Source organism: Indicator indicator, chromosome 9 (genome assembly GCF_027791375.1).
Source record: "Indicator indicator isolate 239-I01 chromosome 9, UM_Iind_1.1, whole genome shotgun sequence".
Lineage (NCBI taxonomy): Eukaryota > Metazoa > Chordata > Aves > Piciformes > Indicatoridae > Indicator > Indicator indicator.
This window is the reverse complement of record NC_072018.1, coordinates 17,747,937-17,767,904: the sequence shown is the minus strand read 5'-3', so window position 1 is coordinate 17,767,904 and position 19,968 is coordinate 17,747,937. Positions and strand designations below refer to the sequence as shown.

The 19,968-nt window shown below is 36.9% G+C and overlaps 2 protein-coding genes across 2 annotated transcripts in view; both read right to left on the bottom strand.

Annotated features, from left to right (window-relative positions):
• Nucleotides 1–5,475, bottom strand: part of TINAG (tubulointerstitial nephritis antigen) — a 29,579-nt gene extending 24,104 nt beyond the window's left edge. The window contains exons 1-2 of the mRNA XM_054383759.1: nucleotides 5,103–5,475; nucleotides 938–1,001 (exon numbers count right to left, since the gene is read on the bottom strand). Coding sequence (XP_054239734.1) covers nucleotides 938–1,001; nucleotides 5,103–5,475 — 437 coding nt within the window. The remainder of the gene's footprint in view (nucleotides 1–937; nucleotides 1,002–5,102) is intronic.
• Nucleotides 5,476–11,517: 6,042 nt separating this feature from the next.
• The window catches only part of MLIP (muscular LMNA interacting protein), a 99,728-nt gene continuing 91,277 nt past the window's right edge, over nucleotides 11,518–19,968 (bottom strand). The window contains exons 14-15 of the mRNA XM_054383774.1: nucleotides 13,527–13,561; nucleotides 11,518–11,597 (exon numbers count right to left, since the gene is read on the bottom strand). Of these exons, the coding sequence (XP_054239749.1) occupies nucleotides 13,535–13,561 (27 nt within the window). The 3' untranslated portion in view covers nucleotides 11,518–11,597; nucleotides 13,527–13,534. The remainder of the gene's footprint in view (nucleotides 11,598–13,526; nucleotides 13,562–19,968) is intronic.

Here is a 19,968-nt window from a genome sequence, read left to right as displayed (position 1 = left end):
GCTCTGTTTAATGCCCTGGGACTGGAGATGCAGAGCTGGTTTTTGGATAGGCAAAGTGGGGAGGTGGCTCAGGCAGCCAGCTACCAAGGCAGGCAGCAGCTTTCCTCTGCCTTCACTGTCTGCTCCTGTACCAATAGAGAGAAGGGGATGATCAAAGAGTTCATCCCTTTCCTAAATAAATATACATATATAAGAAGAACGCATCTTTTTCCTTTGTGAAATATTGTAAGGTCCCTGATGCCAAAGAAACAGTCCAACATAATCCCCTACACTTCAATTTTATTTGCTTTGTCTACATTCAGTTTGATGCCCTGGTCTAGGCTGAAACCATTTTGACTCAGGTCAGGGCCAGTAGATTGAATGAGCAGGAACAGAATTAGGCCACTGAGGAAGAGTTTTTAGTAATTTGTGCTGGTTTGAGGCCAGAGATCCTCTCTTGCCCCAGGAGAGGGACAAAAGAATGACACTCACACAAATGGATTGGAGAGTGATGGACAGTTTAAATGGAAAAGCAGTTGGTGAAACCACAAAAACTACAAAGCATAGTGACAAGAACATCCCAAAGCGTACAGAGTCCCTTACATAACACCCATAAACTTCCCAGCTCTTCCCCTCTCCCCACCTGAGGGTCTACCCAAATCCCCAGGGCTCGCTCTTCCCCCTCCCACTGCTAGGCTCGTCACAGGCTGGCCAGGTCTGAGATTGCCCCCCTTTCCTTTCTCCTCCTGGCATTTTCATATCTCAATTAGACAGCACACTGACCACTCTTCTAAATTGGCTGTAATCTAGTTCTACAATACCTTAACACAGCACTAGTCTTCTAACCATTTTGATTTAATTACATATTTATTATGAATTTAAGGATGTTCATCACTTTAATTCCTCTTTTATGGTATATACTAAATAAAATTCAGTTTGCCATTCTCTGAAACATTACCAGGAATTGCAGTTGTCTGTAATTATTGTTCCTTCTCCATAATATCGTCCATCTTTATAACAACCTGTCAACATAACATATAGATATGTGAAAAAAAATTCATTTTTGAAGTGTAATAACTCAGAACCCTTCCTATTATTGAATTAACTGATTGTGTGCAGTATGCATAAAAAATTTAGCTGGAAGTCAGTAACATCTATTTCTGGTTTCTTAGAAGTAATGAAAGCAGTTTGATGTATTTTAATTTTTTCCAGGTACCTCATCATTCACAGTAGATAAAATCAGCAAAAGATTCAAAACACTAATTAAAAAAGAAATCTTACATGCAAATAAAATTAATTATTCAAATAAGCTTATTTTCCAATAATAAACTTAAAGGTACTACACTTCAAATAAAAACTATTTTCTAATTACAATTAAAATAGAAATTAGTTTTTCCAGTTACAGATTTTTTTTTTTTTAGAAAGTAATAACTCTTCTATATCTTTTGGAATATATTGTTTTTCTCCAGAAGTTTAATTCCTCTCTGAAAACCAGACAACTATGTTTCATTACAAATTAATGTTTCACACACTCTCCAAAACGCAGTATAAAGCCTAAGTGATTATTTTTCCAAACACATATATGCATCCTTATTTTTCCTTTGACACACTTCACTTTGTTTTGTGATCATAATATGCATATAAAGGACTTTGTGTGTTTTAGGATCTTAGGATCTCCTGTGCGGACTGTCCTAGGTGATCCTGCTTTAGCAGAAGGGTTGGACATGATGATCTCTTGAGGTCCCTTCTGATTTACTCTGATACTGTGATTTTCCATATAAACTACTTTTTCAGTGCTGTTGAATGTCAAACCTTCAGTAAAAGACATATGCAGAAAGCCTATGCAGGGCTTTGGATGAAGGCGTTGTCCATTTATCACATGAGCCTTTCTTTTCCAGCCTGTTTTCACAGGTGTGCCTACAGCTAGAGATCATGTTTCTTCCCCACTGAAAGGCTTTTTGGGCCCAGAATCCCCAAGTTCTCCTTTCTCCTCTATTTTCAAAAAGCTTGATCCATCCTTCATATTAATATAGCATTGTTTTGCATTAGTATTGTAACTCTTTTTCTCCTACCACAGATGTGAAGAAAGCCATCTCCTTCTCATGGCAAGAGTTGAACTTTGCATGTCCTCTTTTATCACAGAAGAGAAATATACACTTCTAAGCCATAGTTAATTTCATACTGCAGTGCAGAGGTAGACTGGAGCTGATTAACCAATTATGTGTCCATCTTTTCCCATTAGTCATAAAGCACAGACTTAGGTGAGATTTGTCAGCCTAAACTGAGGTCCAAAGCATCTGTTCTGATTCAGCTTCTGCTAAAAGCCAAGATATTTTTCAGAGAATACCCAAAGCAAGTTACTTCAGTGTCACAGTCAGCCACAGTGTCAGCATCAGATAGTAGCTGCAATGAGGCAACAAGCAAGATATTTCAAATATATCAAGGGAAGAAATATTGATGCAGCACCTGAGTGACAGGACGGAGCCCCACAAGAACCCTGCTGACATGCCTGAAAGCAAATAAACCCAGATAAAGACAGAAGAAGCTTTCTAATAAAGTATACTTATGGAATCACAGATTAAATCCATATAGGTTCTTTTGTCCAGCCAAATTAAAATTTAGAGGCCTTGAAGTGCTTCCTGAGGCATCAGTGACAGAGAGCAGAGCTAAGACACTGTTTGCATGAGAACATGGTGAGATTGTCTGGTCATGAATATATTAGGTTGAAATATTAGTATATTAAGTGGGAAATTAATTAATTTGAAGATGTAGCCTGGTGGCTTTCTTATGAATGAGTTTATATGATTTGATAATCACAGCTGGAAGGAATAGCATTCGATGAATTAAGATTTCCTCTAAGTCCAAGTGTTCTTATACCCTTATAAATCATACTTCATTTGCCTCTAGTAGTGATGTAAGCAATTCTGTCAGTGAAATGTCTCCAGGTTTACTGACTTGCAGGCCAAATCCTGAATGTGTAGTGTAAGAGCAATTAGCAAACCAAAAGCGTGAGACAGAGATTTTTGTATCATCTGAGTAACTGAAACAAAAGGATAATATAAATTATAAATATAACAAATAACTGAAATGGTTCTTCTAATAACAAATTTTAAAGTAAGAATTTAGAAAAATCCAGAGTTTCTATTCAATATCTAAGTCAGGGATGTGCACAATTTCTTCTGAAACTACACAAAAAAGGCTGAGTTGATAAAGGCAAAGCCAAATCAGTTCCATAGAGTTAAATCAAGACTGGCCCTCAGCAAGGTGCACTCTCATGGAATAAGTTACAGTGTGGCTTACTGCTGCAGTAGACTAAGTCAATAAATGAGGATCCAGGAATAAAGCATTGAGCAGTTTTATTGCTACTCATTCCAGCTCATGTAAAGCACTTCAGTTTCTTGGTTTATTTAAAGAAACATGAGTCGGGAAGCACTGAGAGCAAAACCAGAGGCAATCAAAAGATCAAAAGATCAAAATCTTCCAAGTGAAAAGTACTTTGTCATATACTGTGCTTAAGTAATTCTTAGCCAAAGATAGGAGCATAGTCTCAGTTACCAGAAGTCAGCTAATAAACCTATGTCATTTATAAAAATGCTTCATAGCTTGCTTAATCTTCAGGCATTCAGTTCTTCTTTTTTATCTATTTTTTTTCCTTCCAGTTAGACTTTCTTTTGCCTATTGCTCAGACATTCCAGTTCTAGAAAATTCTTTTAGCATTTTTTTTTCCTCTGCTGTAGTTCGAATGGTTTATTATTCTCCTTCTACCTTTTAAATTGACCATGTAACAAATATCCAGTAAATGGATTTTTAAAAGCTGCAGACTTTCCATCAGAGAGGCATTTTAAGGATTAGATCAACCAGATCTTTTGTTTTTGAGATGAAACATAAAAAAATGATATAAACCCACCTACAGGACAAATAAAGGTACTTAAATAGAATAAATATAAATGGTACCTCTGGCAGGTATATGCAGTCAAGAAGATACAAAACAGTGAACACACATGCATGTAGTGATTCATTTCTGTGAAACAATTTGCCAAACTAGACCTACAGGCTGTCAACTCTGGAGCAGAAACACTGCTAAATATTTACGCAGAAAAAAAGACAACAAAAGTCTTTGCTTACAGAAATCATAAAACATTCCTTTAGTTGATTAGAAACACTTTGGAAAATCAAATTTATTAAGCATTTCTGTCACTCCCACTTAGCAGATTTTGGCTGCGTGCCTGTCTTAAGAGCACTGCCTCCTGAAGAGCTTATGGTCCGAGTGCTGGAATGCAAACAGTAGGGGCATTGAAAAGGAATGATTAATTTTAAATGCCTTGGCAGTATTTTTTTATCTTAGGTTTTTGAAAGTTTGGTCCAGTCTGCACATTTTCAGGTAGATTTGGTCTATCAATAACATGAATATACATAGCCTTAAAAGCCACAGTTCTAAACTTTTCCTGCCAGAAGAGACTTGGTCTGTGTGGAAACTAAGGGAGCACCAATTGTTTGTAAATCACTTTTTTTTTTAATTTATTTATTCAATATCTAGTTGTAAAACATATAGACTGAGTATAGTTTGTAGTGGAAGTTCCTCCAGAATTACTCTAACTGGTAAGAAACTAAAATATGCCAGAAATCCTTGTTCCAGCAGCATCCCTCATGTACCAACACACCTGAGCTGTTGCAGGAAAAATAATGTCTCACAAGAAAGCTCTGCTGGATCAAAACCATTGCAGGACACATCAGAGCAGTATCATTCAGGATAATCCTCAATTTTCTTGATGATTTGTTTGTAGTGATGGATACAACAATTTAGATCTTGTGAAACTCTATTTAAATTGTTGAGATTACACTAATTTTGACTCATGAGGTTCTCTCTGAGAAATTTCAGGTAAAGCAGAGGCTCTGTCCCACAGGAATGTAATCTAACCACTGCTAAAAATATGTGCCCAGAGAGAAAGAAATAACAGAAAGCATACATCATACTCCAGTTTCAGACCTAGTGTTTTCATCCACTATATCTTTAGTCACGTTTTTAGGATGTATACACTCTAAAGGGTAATCAGTCATTTTACTTCCAACTATATTTTTATCATGATTCATTAATGCCAAATGAGCATTTTCTCTACACCTACCAGATGCTGGGGGTGGCCAAGGCTCATCTGACCTGGTGGGCTCAACAACAGGTTGGTCACAGACTTCCCAGTAGTCACCACAACAGTCTACAGGGCCAGGAGAGCCTGAGGCACAGAACTGGTCACAGTAACATATAGCTGCTTTGGAGACAATGTTAAAGCTGCAGTCATCATCTCTTCCTGTGCAACAGCCTCTTATCCTGCAGGACCTTCCCTGATAGAGATTCCTTTTTAACCTGCTCCCCTTTGCAGAACTGCCATCTTCAACAGAGTAAAGTCCTCGTGGGAAGTTTCTTCTAGAGTCAGGCTGCTTTGCCATCCAAACTTCAGCTGCAATACAATATAAGAGCAATATCTGACTTTTGAGCCACATTCTTCTGCCTCTAGCAGTGTTTTTAGAAGCTCTCTGTGCTTCACTTTATCAGTAAATGTTCATTTACTTTGTATGTAATACTTTCAGTTAGTATTCAGAAAGAATCTAAACAGAAGTTGCAGACTACAGTGTTCTAGGAAAACTCTCTGTGTTAATTATTAGTCAGACATGTTGTAAACTGATTTGTTTGGCCAAGATACAGGGATACTGGAAATAGAGCCACAACTATTCATTTATCATTATGAAACACTGGGCACATTCTTTTGCAGGTTAGGAAGTTTATGGTAGAGGTTTCAGAATATACAGAATATACATAGTCCAATATTTTAGTTCTTTAAATTTCTAAAATAAAAACAACGTGAAGAATGAGTACACAGTGACAGAGAGAGCTCTCTTTCAGGCTTTGTTGAGCTGTAGCTAATATGTGCTCTATGACTGGAAACTATAGAACATTTAGACTGCATTTCATCTATATTCTTCTTTCTGATATGAAGGGCTGTATCCCTACAGCAAACTAACTCTGTATCTCCCATTTCAATCTTGTTTCCAGTGATCTAGATTAGCTTTATACGCTTCATTTTGCACTGGTTACTATGGGCAAATTGAGATAAATTCAGGTGATACTCAGGATTCATTACTACCCAAAGATACTCTTTTAAGGTTTGCATTTCTTTAGTCAAAATTAACTTGGCTATATTTTAACAAGCCCTATAAATACCCACTCATGAGTGTTCATTCTTATTTTAAAAGGAAATGGCTGTATGAATAAAACCACAAAGAAAGCCAGGGCAGTTATCAAGAGATAAGTCTAACAACCTTTATTCTTGATCTCCAGGTTTTTGGACAAAAGACCTAAGAAGTATGCCAAAAATTAAAAGACTCAGAAAAAAAAAAAAAAGCAAAGAACTTTGAAGTTCCTAACAGAGACAGCTAAATTGCAAAATATATTATAGTTTCAAATCTGAACTCTTACAAGACAAATTCATCCTCCAAAGTTGAAAAAGCAGAAGTAAAAAACCAGTCACCCCCTTATGTCTCCATTTTGTAAATGAGAAGAAACCAGAGAGGCTGATGGTAGAATGCTTACCAGGGAATGCAGAAGGTCTTTCCCTTTGTGACTTCAGAGGGACTACTGCAGAAAATCAAAGAATCAAAGGGCAGCTGCTTTGAAAGCACAGCTGGTTTGTGTGCATCACCATGAACAGCAGAGACATTAAGAGGAAATGTGTGTGTGTTTATGTCTGCATATACAGGCTTGTAATCCAAGTGCTCAAATCTTTAACACAATTTCTTGCAAGCAGTACTTCCATTAGATCTGCCTCCCACACTGTCTGCATCACAGCTAAAGACTACAGATGAGGGAAAAATTGTGTCAGACCACATGATATTTAATTTGCTCTGTTGCTAGCTATCCTTTGTGTGGAAATTATTAGAAAGGCCAAGGTTAACAACATGCAATCACTGTACATCACATAATGGGACATAAATCTTAGCCTTCAAATTTTCTTTGTGATTGGTTTTGGTTTTGGTTTGTGGATGGTTTTTTTGAGGTTTGGAGTTGGTTTTTTTATGAAGTTTTATTTATGAGACAAAAATCTGGACAACATTAAGTCTGTCACTGACTTCTATAATGCATCAAATATAATGTGAGAAAAATGAGAAAAGACATGTTCATGGAAACTCAAGTGATAATCCAGTTCTTTTCCTTATGTCTAGGCAGCTCCATCAGTTCCAAGAGAATGATTCCTGGTTTGCACTGATGTTAGCAAAATGCAAATCTTCTTTGTTATTACAGATCTTTGGAAATACTTGCTCTAAAATCATAAGAAAGAGGGGAAAATCCACCATACGTGAGAACTGAATCAGCAGTCAGATTATGCAAAGACGTGCATATATGTTTTAAATTACAGACCCCTGGTTTTGTTTAGTTTTTTTTTCCTTTCAGTTTCAGTTTTAAAGACTTACTTACAATAAACCAGAAGCAAAGGGTTTCCTTTGAAATTATGTGAGATAGTTTACTCGGGAATGAAATTTATTTTAAAGGAATGTGGGGTAAGGAAGAAACCAGAATAACAGAACCAAATTGTGTCATCTGCCAGTACAAAACACACCACTAATTCATTAGTCTTTGTTATTAATGGCAACAGTAATAATTTTTAAAGCAAAAACGCTTCACTAAAAGTATTATCCCACAAGGTCTTCTCTCTCCCGTGTGCTAAGAATAATATTTTTCCTTCAAATTGTGACTATCTCCTAAATGTGCTTATGCAGAGAAAACCTGTACACTAAAGTGGTTTCCTCACTGTCACTTTGATCTCCATACGTTTGGAGAAGGCACTGGAATGTGCTTTCATGCTGCTTGACAGCTCACTACTGTGGGTTGTTGGCATTGTGTCAAGCAGTGCTACTTTTAATTCAAACATTTCAGGACTGCCTATCTCAATTCTTGTGATGCTAGTCCAGGTTGTGTGTAGCTCAGAATAATGGTGCTCTAAGTGACAAATTTCATCAGATGGTCTGAGTCCTGCCACAGTGGAACTTGTTATACACAGTCTCTGGTACCAAAACACCGGTTCCTCATACATTTAGATGAACAGATTTAAAGTCAGAGGCAGAGGAAGAGAAATTGACTCCAGTTGCACATACCAAAGAAATCCCATTCCTCACACTCACAGATTCGAACAGCTTCAAGGGCTCTCCTAAACAGTGCTTCACTGGACATGAAGCTATCAAAAGACACAGCCAGTCATGGTAACCTTGGCATTGAACCCAGTATACCATGGATCACCTTCTTTATGCTGTAAATGCAGATTAATGTAGTTAGATTAGGCTGTACATGGCTGTACATAGCTTCAGAGAAGTGATGTTTATGCTGAGTTTGACAATCCCAAGCCTCACCAACCTAACCAATCAACCAACCTCACCAAGTCAGAGATAAAGGAGAAGAGGAATATATATTTCACTGTCAGTATGAGCTCTCAGAAGGTGTTGTGATGCTTGGTATATGCGTTCATCTCAAACGTGTGGCTTTATTTCATCCCATCAGTGGTTGTTGGCATCCCAGACAGAGGTAGAAGTAGCCTCTCAAACCAATACTAGAAACCTGAACAGGTTATCTATGTGCCTACCATTAGTATTAGCACCAGGTGGGATTAGAATTACTTTGCATATATATGACTTCAGCATTATTGCAATGTGAGTGCCACTAATCCACTTCTAGAGAAGTCAGCTTGCAGCAGGCTCTTCTCTTGTAAACTAATCCATGCCATTAGCTTTGGGGTGTATGACTTGAGTAGTGTAGAAATAGTACAGGATTGGCGTGTATGTGGCTAGATAGTACTCTTTGCATAAATGAGAACAATCTTACTTTAAAAAAAAAAAAAAAAGCTGTGCAGGGTAGGCAAGCATTGGACAGGTGGGGGAGGACTGGGAGTCTTAATCCGTATAACAGGCTATTGCTGAGTTGCCACTTTGGGATTCTCAGCTTTGAAGGATTTTTTTTTATACCTTTAAGGTATAGATTTTCTCCTTTTGTATCCTTCAATTGCTGCTGCTACCCTTCTAACAAAATGTTTCTCTGTGCTTTCATTTTTTTCATTTTACATAGAATTAGCTTGTGAACTTCCTAATATTAAAGCAATTTCCTCATTGAAACTGAATCAAGACCACAGAGCTGTGCAACATCAAACCAGGCTTTGGATCCCAGACATCTAAACCCTTGAGCCAAGGAATTCCCTTAACCTGAAACAGCAGCAACCAAATTTTATCAAGTAATGAATCCTGACCCTCCTTCCTATTAACTATTCTATATCACTGCCCAGATACACCCCCTGTGCTAGGAAAATCTCCCTTCTGACCAGTTGGGCCACTGTATCAGACTGCAAGAGAGAAACAGGAGAAAAGGGGACCATAAGCCCTCAGTAAACACAGGCAGTCATGTTTCTGATGGGAATGTGTATTTTACTGGAAAAATTATAAATAAAAGCAAGGTAAAGGCATGAGAACTTGCACTAAATTGATTATACTGTTGAATAAGAAACATCCATTCATTTTATAGTGTGACTGAAAAAGCAATCAGTTTATCCTGTTCAATTTTGCTCTTTATAATCTATCCTTATTTTTTTTTCATCTTAATACTTTTTTTATTAGTTTCTCAGGATAGACTTCCTAGATTGTAATTGCAAATATACTTTCATTTTTCATTTATAGAAGCTATTTGAACAGTTAAGGAAACTATTTTTTAAGGTATGAACAGATGAGGAAAAATCACAAACCCAGAGGTCACAAAAGGCTTTCTCTTTTGCCCTACCTTTAATCCCAGTCCTTTCTCTCGATTGTGTTTGTTCCACGTATGGTCTTCAGTCTATCTCCTAATATAAATTTACATCATACATGTGAATAACACTCTTGGATAGACATGCTAGATGAGATTTGAGCTTTAAAAAACTAAAACTAAAGAGGAAAAGAAAATTATGTATGGACAAAAATAGAACAAAGCAAATGTTTTGAAAAAGTGGACAGGAAAGCTTAACAAGACTTTTGAGAATCAAAAGTTCTAAATATGGATTTTGTCTACTTCAATGCTCTACTGAAAACAAGAAATACTATTAGGTCCTTGGTGAGTAAACCTTATAAAATCTTTATAATGCATTTATAGTTGTAGATGTGTCTATACGTATGGATTTACATCTGGGTTTTTTTAAGTTTTTGGCTATATTTACCTACATGTGTTGATTTCTGTCCCCAGGCATTCCCTCTGAAATGGTTTTCTCCGTTTTTTTTTCACCATCAGGTTAATAGGTGTGCTGACCACAAGATGTACACACTTAACTTCTATTATTTTTCCACTGACAAAAGAAATGTACAAAACCAAATCTTATATGTCTATCAATCTGTTCATGACATTCTGAAGGATACTTGTGCTCCTATAGTAAGAGAAAAAATGCCTATTTTACCTACAGAGAGAGAGAGACTCACTCATTGCTGAACTGAACTTCTGTTCTCACAGTTTCAGAGTTCAAAGGTTTAAATGTAGCCTGGATTGAAATTACATCAGGTCCAATAGTGCAAGAGGCTAAGTTTTAATTGTAGTATTTTATATGCTTTTAATTGTAGTATTTTAACTGATGACAATATTTTATAAATTAGTTCGTTGCATTAATGTTAATGAAAGCAGCAGCAATTCTCATTAAAATATTAATCTTAACCACAACACATAGCAATGTGTCAGGAAGTAAAACACTCCAGAACTCCATGACAGGGCTGCCACACAAAGGCCCTGAATGTAGTTATTCAGAGGATCAAGGGATCGGGGAGAAGGTAGCTGACTAACGCAAACATAGGTAGTCAGCTTCCTTAGGCTTTTATAATGTATTTTGGAAGCAAATTTTTTTAAGATTCAGGCTCAGACCACATTATGTGGAAACAGATCAAGGTCAAAAACCCAACAGCATATACTGGAGAAGAAAGTGGTGATTCTTATGCACAGGTCAGGGTGCAGCAAGTAATTCTGCCTGCACTTACCAGCAGGCATGGGCTATGCCTGGCCAAAAGGGCTGTGAATATTGCATGGCAAGGAAGACTCTGTGCATGTCAACTGCTTATTCACAAATATGAATAATTCTTGGAGTATTTCACAAGGCCAAAATGTTTGTGTTGGTGCAAAATGTGACTAAGGTTGAGGGAATATTCCATTCCCAATGATGCTGCCACTCGTTCTCAGTTATTTGAAATATGTGGAGACACATTTAGAGGACTAAAAATAATAATTAATACTTAAATTTTGCAACAAAAATATGGCTTTATTTAATTTCAAATTTTATATTATTTCTAAAGAAAATATGCTGTGTTATATGGAGCATCTCTTAAACCAGCAAGCACTTCAAGAAATTATACTTCAATATGGCACATTCATGTGTGTATCGCTGAGGTTAACTATCCTATTACATATGATTACCTCAGAAAGAATATTTGATTGTTATTACAGCTTTGCAATAGCATATTGGAGGCAAATTAAAAAAAAAAAGGAGGTTTTAGATAACATTTGCGCTGTGGATGTCTTCTCAGTATAGCAATAGGCCTCAAAATACTCCATGGTTTTAGCTCTTCCTCCTAATTCAAGGCTGCAAAAGAAGAATTTTCTCATGAGCACAAGCCATTAAAAATACAGGTTAATAAACTTCATAACATAATTTGAGGTCTCTTAGTTCTCTTAATTCATACAACCCAATGATCTGGCTAACAAATGTAACTCAGTTTCACAGAAAAAAAAAATTCCTAAAGATTCAGCCACTTAATTTGTGCTATAGCAATTTCCACATAGCTGCAGCTATCCAAATTCCAAGTAAACCTCTCCCCCTGGAATTCAGGTCTATTTCTTTTTCTCCTACTCTCAGGAATAATGGAGAAGTGCTAAAATCCCTTTATAACAGCCCATCGTGAAGAGATACAAATTGCTGTGCCAATTTCTGCCCTTATTTCTTCTCTTCTGTGTGAATACACTGAAGCCTTTACATCTTTTCTAAATCTCCGATTTGTTTCCCACAAAACATGCAAACAACTCTTCACTAATACTATACAGAGATGAGTAATTACCTCCATTATGTTATAAGCACTCCCTTCAACATCTCTCTGGAACGGCATATTTTCATAAGAGCATCACTTCTTCAATTCAGATTCCGTTTGTATTTCCCTGCAAGCCTCATGTTCTGCCCTGCAATGTTATTGCCATTTGTTTTTCCCCTGTGTTTTTCATATTTCTTTGCACTTGTCTTCAATGAATTTTATCATACTGATTTTGAGCCATTCCTCTAACACAAGTGACATATTTTGAACTCTAATCCTGCCTTCCAACCTGCTTGCAAGTCCTCCCAAACGGGCATTATCTGCAAGTTTAGCAAGCTTACTGTCTATGTGATGGCAATGTTTTATAGTGCTAGAGCTACTAGACAGTGTTGTGGAAGCATGCATGAGATGTTCTCCCACCTTGTCAGCAAATGATTATTCTCAGAGTCCAGCTTTCCAATCAGCTGCACATCTACCTTATGTGAATTTAATTTAGTTCATATCTACTTTGTTTGCTTATGAATGTCATGTGGGACCATGTCAAAGATAGGTTGTATCAAACACAGCCCCTATACCTGTTTTGCTCACAGAGAAGGAAATGAGATCAACTTGATAGGATTTGTTTCTGACATATCCCTTTGCAAGTCCTCTTATCTCCTTACTATTCTCTAGATATCTACAAATGGGTTGTGTAATACTTTGTTCCAGTGTTGGAAATGTTATTAGGGATGGCTTTTCTGTAATTCTTTAGATTTTTCCTTTCCTGTTTTGTTAGCTATGACATTGTGTTTGCCCTTCTCCAGTTTTGTGGGAATTCTCTCATCCTGTTTATCACTAGTGTTTGAGAAATTGCTTTGATTAAGCAATTTTTAATGGTAAATTTCATTAGGCTACATCATCCTAAACACTCCAATTTACCTCAGTATTCCTTCAGGTTTTCTTCTCCTATTCTCTCCATGATCCTACTCCCAAATTCTTAATAATAATTGAAACAAACTTTTAGCCAAAATTAACCTTTTTTTTTTTTGGTGAAGAATTAAAAGAGCATAGAACATTTCAGCCTTCTCTATATCACATATTTACTGACCTCCCCTATTAGGTACTACATTCTACCTTCACTCAAACATGTTTTTAAATCTAGCAAACCATTGATTTTCATACGACTGTGAGGTTATGCACTCAAATATAAAATATTTATCTTATTTAAATGACATTGCTTCACAGTCTCATTTCAGACTCTACCTCAATTTCTACCAACTGTTTGAATGCATTCAGTTTAAAATTAGTTCAGTTGTGACCTTACTCTGTGATGCTGAGAAGTGGAATTATTCTGCATTGGTAATTATTAACAGGAAATTATTCACATAGCCAGCTTATTATCTGAACACTAAATTGTAAACTGAAGCATCCCATCAGCTTTGTAAACCAAATCATTAAAAAATGTTATAGTGTGACTGCAATCAAGTCAGAAAAATAGTAATACTCACCATCATAGCTAAACAGAACCTCTTTCATTGGCAACCTATAGGGGGAAAAAAAATTAAAAGGGGAAAACAAAGCAGAGAGGAGACTGAAAACTACAGTATGTTAAGCAAGCACAGTTCTGCAAACTGGTAGACAATTTCATACAGCACTTTGTTTTTTAAATTCATTAGTTTCCTGGGCAGTTTCTTTAAAACTGTGTTTACTGGACTAGGAATGGGTTTTCATGTGTCGACACGTTTCAGGATGTATACTATGCATAGCAAATTTCAACACACAATCATCCTCTTGGCTAAAAGCATGTAACAGAATGTTACAGACCCATGCTGGGTTTGAACTTCTTCTCTGGACCACAACTTGGGAGGACAGAGCATGTGGCCAACCCTGCACTCACATGGAAATGTATGTTGTTTTTCTTCCACCTCCTTTCAACACAGTTTCCCACAGTAACCTGGTACCCAGAGGTGGACCTCAGAGTGGATGAATAACTGGTTGAACCATTAATCTAAAAATACAGTTGTCAACAGTTCAAAGTCTCTTTTCCAGCTGACATTTCAGAACATATGGTGACATATCTACTGAGGACCAGGCTGGGTAGGAGAGCAAACATGTCTCAGAAAATGGACATTACTAACTTGATGAGGGTAGATGATATGCTAAGAAACACAGCTACCATGCTGGAGGAATTTGCCAGACTGGAGGAATGGTCTAGCAGGAGCTTTGTGAACAAAGGCAAATGCAAAATCCTTCACCTGGTGGGGAACAAGGGAGGCAGAAGAAATGAACAACCCCATATAACGGGACAGGACAGGACAGTGACTAACTGGATGGGTAACAGCTCTACAGAGAAGGGCCTGAGGTCTGGTTGACATCAAACTGTGGTGACAAAGGATTACCTCACATACAGTTGCATTAACTAGAGCATAGCCAGCTGGCAAGGGAAGTATTGCAATCACATTAGAAATAAAACCTAAAAGTGCATAAAACACTTTTCTCTTGTTAATGCATGGTGATCTAATATACTCTTACATGTCAATAAGCTCAAATTGAAACTTTTCATTAAGTGAAACAAGGAGATAAGCAAGGAGATATCATAGAAGCTCACTAAAAATATTGCCCAAATACCTATTGCAAGTATAAATTTCCTGTTATATCTATAAGGTATTAAGAATTTTTAAATGTAAAGCAGTGCCAAAGCATAAAGTAAATAGAAATTACGTCTGCTGATGTTTAAAGGTTCTATTTGAGAATTTACAAATGGGCATTTTTTGGACCTAAGTTTCTACTCATAAATATCAGATGACCGCAATTTGCTGTTCACTTTTAGTGGGTTATCCATTTAGGAGGTTAAAGAATTTGTCACAGCTAACATTCAGAATTCTTATTCCTTTAATAAAAGCTGCAGTTACTCCTACTTTTAATGCTCATTTGCAGAGCTGTTACATTTTTCAGTTAAATGAACTATGATAGTGATATGGAGAGAGTCTAGAGCAGCCCTCGGCTTGTACAAAATAAACCAAGAGTGGTGAGACCATCATTTCGTAGTGGTACTGTTTGTTTTGTTCCAAAATATTTTGGAAGGTCACAGGTCAAATTGGAACAGTTTGCAGAGTGGAGATAAATTGCATCAAAGGCTTTTGTAATTTGTATCATCTGAGAGGTTGCTTTTCATCTGCATTGCTGATGCTCTTTGCCTTATTACTTGCTGCCTTAATCCCTAAGTTTAGTCTATGCAGCATTCATGTATGAATTGCCTAATGCCCCCTGGTTCATTAGATAATTCATAAACTCTGCAAGTCAGCAGTGCTGCAAAGACCACCCTCCATCCCAGGTGTGAGAACAGAGGAGATGTTGATGGTGTAACACACATGTGCTCTGAAGCCTGGTTAGCTAGAGCTGACACTGATGCTCTGCCAGACTACTGCATACCAGCTCTCCACTGTCTGGAGGACAGAACTATAATTTTATGCAAGACTGAAAGTAAAATATGATTAGTGCATCTGCAGTGTGACAGTTGGAGAGCCTGTATTAGCGCCCACAAGGAAAGCACAACGAGCAACAATCTTTTGCCCCAGAATGGCTGCACACAAGGAAGGACCTGTCCTACCACCAAGAGAAAGTGCTTGAACAAAAGAGTGACCATTTGAGTAGGAGCAAGTTTGGATACAGTCCCTTCCAGTTTCATTAGGTATCCACTGTGCCTCTGTTGCTGCTTTGACAGGGATCTTCTTCACAATTTGAAAAGGTATTGAAAATTAGGTGAGTGCTGGATCATTACAGAATAACTAACCAGCAGCGGTAGCCTCTACCCATTGCTGTCAGGATAACCTAGAGGAGGAGGCAGACCCTAGCTTGCCCTCATACCTTCCCACCAGTGACAGATAAAGGCAGACCTCTACTATGTGCACAGCCTACATTCATCCATCCCCACATCATAGTCACAGAATCACAGAACTTTTGAGGCTGGAAGAGACCTTTGACACCTCTGCTTGCCTTAAGCTCACAATCCCACTGTTAACTGCTGAGTCACCATTGTTAAACCATATCCCTAAGCACCACTTCCACAAGTATTTTAAATGCCTCCAGGGATAGTGACTCCAACACTTCCCTTGGCAGCCTGTTCCATTATAATTTAATTAGGATAGACTAATCATTTGGCAGCAAAAAAAAAAAAAAAAAAAAAAAAACAAAAAAAAAACCCAAGACTTCATTTATAACTTAAATTTTTTTAAATGTTACGTTTTGCCTGCAAAATGAACAAATAAGTTATTTAACTTTGGAGAATTGTTCTAAATGTGGACACAATCTATAGAATAGCAATCAGGAAGGCACTTCATTTAAGTAAGTATTTGCAACCCTTCACAAAGCAATTGTTAGAAAACAGATTTCTTTTAACTCTATGTGTTGTCTTTTCTTTCTTGCCAGTTTAAAACTTGATAAAAAAAAAACAGTCTTGGCTATAAAAGCAATATCTTGGAATGTGTCATGATGGGAGGGGCGACTTGTAAACTCTGGGATTTTCTTTCTAAATCTGAGGTACAAATACAGGGGGGTTTTAATGGAATAACATCATTATGCTTTGATAATGCCATTTGGGTTGGAACATTGGTTTAATGTAAAACTCCTTAGATAAATTCTTTAGTAAAGGAAACTTTCATAAAAGGGATGCATTTTCTTATATGCAGAATCTATCAATCATTAATACTAATGCTGATCTCTGACCAGGAACACTCCCTAAGTAAATAAAGATTAAGAGCAATATATAACAGATCTTTGGACCTTATTGACATTTTCTTTGAATTCCAGATTTCCTATTAAAATTGTTTAAAGACGAGCAGGGCACAAAAATTGTTTGCCCTACTAAAAAACAATAAATTTACAGTTTATTGTTCTAAAACTCTCACAAACTTTGCACAAGTGTCAGTAAAATCCTGTCATCACTGAGATCAATGGAATCAGCTTTTTCTGATGAGGTCTTTTTATGAATGTTGATGTTACAGATGCCATTATTATCTCAAATAATTATTGCATATCTTTTGGGAATAGCAAAGAGATAAGACAAACGGCTGCAACTAAAGATTATATGACCCTAAAGTGATTGTACAATAGACAGGATTTTGCAAGTCATATATGAATAAGTGTAATGAGTGAATACCTGCATGAAATGTCTTTTTGTGACTGTATGGGTTACATTATGTCCCACATTCTCTCTAAAGCTTCTGACTCACAACAATTCTGAGAATTATTGTAACATCATCCACACATCAGAATCTTGGCAAACACCAGTTACTTGAAAGGAAGACAGTAGAAAGTTACTGGTGAATCTCCTAGTTAGGTTTTAAAAGAGTATCATTTAGATCTCCTCCAACTAAATAGCACTGGGTTTAGAGAAGGATTGTGTAAGGAGAAGAATGATGCTTATTTCTTTTCCTGCTTTCAGAAGGAAGTGGCAGATCTGATTATCATCATGCAGTTGCAGAATGAAGCTAAAGTTGCACGTAGAAAGCTGTTATGAATAAACAGGTAACTATCTGTTATTTTTTTCCCCTCAGTGAATACTTCCCTTTGAGAAAAACACTACAAATTACTAAGCAGCAACTAGCAGCACCTTCCTTTCTTCAGTTATCTCACTCCTTCATAGAGGTCAGTGAAGGTGCTTACATTTCACAGAGCATCTGCCCATCTATTCTTTTTTGGAACCTCATAAATCATTCTTGCACTCACTGTGGTGCTGTCTCTGAGGGAGGAACATTGCAGGAGGAGAATTTAAGTATGAGCTTTCACATAATTTTAGATAAAGAAGGGGGTTTTGGTGAGGGTGAAGATTATAGGTCAGAGATACAAGGTTCTTATTAGAGCAGTAATTTTTGGCTTATAACTTGATTGAATTTTTACTAATCAGTTCAGCATCCAAACTCATAAGACTGGATTATGAGTGTAAATTGTAAAGTGTAAAAATTAATGAAGTGTAAATTCAGTATAAACACATCCTAGATTCAAGATAGGTTCCTAAATAAGAAGGAACAATACAAGTTCCTGAAATATGTTGTGTTGATAAAAATCATCAACCAAGGCCTACCGCATATTTTTCACTGCACTGAAAAGGGAAAGGAGCATAACACAATTTTGAAGAACCAACCACATAAAAAATTATGAAAACTTGGTGGTTCTTCAGAAACAACTCAACAACATATCTGAAAGAAGCCACTGCCCTTGGGGCAGCTAAGAAGAGTGCCCTGAATGCTGGGAGCTGCTCTTGGCTCTGTGCTACTCTCCTATCTGTCTCCAAGGTAGATAAATGTTGTTCTCCTTCTGAATACCAGTGCTGTCTCCAGCAATAGATTTCAAGGGAAACAGATGTCTTTGATCAGTCCCTCTTGACTGAGAGTAAGCAAAGGGGTCATCTCTAGATGTGTTTGTTTCTTGGTCTCAACATGGCCAGCATGATGTCCCTCAATCACTTCTTTCTGCTAAAATGAGATTAAAAACGGGGGAAAAGAATCAGATGACATGCCCTGTACAACTTCTTTGAAAAGTTCATTGGAGAAGACTTTCTTTGATTTGTAACAGAGAAATCACAAAACGTATCATCTCTTGACATTATTTCCTGACTAGCTTTTGGTGACCCTGACATAATTCTTTCTTCTGTGTCTACATGTGGACTGGAGTCCAACTGTATAATCATAGTCAATTACAAAGTACACATTAGTGACAGGCCCCAGGAAACCAGGACAAAAACTCAGCTTGCTCATCTGTACCAAATGGTATCTGACACTTTTTTCTTTTTTTAACTTTGAAGCTAATCCATTTGCCTTCAGATAATATTACTGTAAGTGGTGAATGCCTGTCACCAAATGGGATGTTAATCAAGGGAAATATAAAGAGTACTGATCCTCGTCTTTCCAATTGATTGTCTTTGGTCTTCATAAATGGAACCACAATTTCATCAGAGGTTCTTACTGTCTGTGTCACGGTTTGAATGTTCAAAGTGTGGGAGTACATTTAAGCTTTTTAATAAATTGATTGATAGAAATTCTGTTCAAAGTGTTTGCTTAAAATACAGGGGGAAATTTAGAAGACTGTACTCTGTATTTTATCTGCCTTGGTACAGACCAAGTTAGCCTCTAACCAAAGGAGTTTTGCACTTTTGTTGTCATTGTCAGTTTGGAGCATACCGCAACCTCACATTTTCAAAAATATCTCAGTCTCTATAGCCTGACTTTATTATGTTGGTAAGAGATACTTCACTTTCTGAACTGATGGCAACAATGCATCAGTTAAATTATGTTTTCTTCTTAAAAGCATTCTTTTTGAAAAGATCTCTCTTTCCGTTAGGAAAATCTCTCCCTTCATATGTAAATTGTAAAGAAAAAGGACAAGAAATGAGGATCTTGTGATTTGCATTCCTTATCTTGTATGATTTTGCAAATTTTGGAATTTACATGATAATGCAAATCTTATATGGTTTTCCTGATATTTTCAAATCCAGGAAAATCAGCTGCATCATCAGAGGCTGCATATATATCTGTATACACATGCATATATATATGTATACATACAAATACACATATAGTCATAAATATATATACACATTTTAGAACACCTTACATAGCATAAATCAGTTTCATCCTTAGAACTACTCAGTCCCTCTACTGAAATACCTTTTCTTCATAATATTTCAGAAACTGTACAGATGAGATGGTAAAAAAAAAATCAACCTATTGGAGAAGCTCAGCAAGCTATTTGTTGTCTAATCATTTTGGGGCTTCCTTTGGATAGATCCACAGCAGAAAGCGTAACAGCTGCTTTTGAGAGAACCAAGTGGGTCCTGGGAGGCAGAGGAAATGGAATTGGTGGTGTAGAAACCAGCAAAGGTCAATGTCAAGGAAAAGGGGATGAGACTGGAAGCTTGTGATGAAGATTCAAACAGAAAATGATACAAAGCAG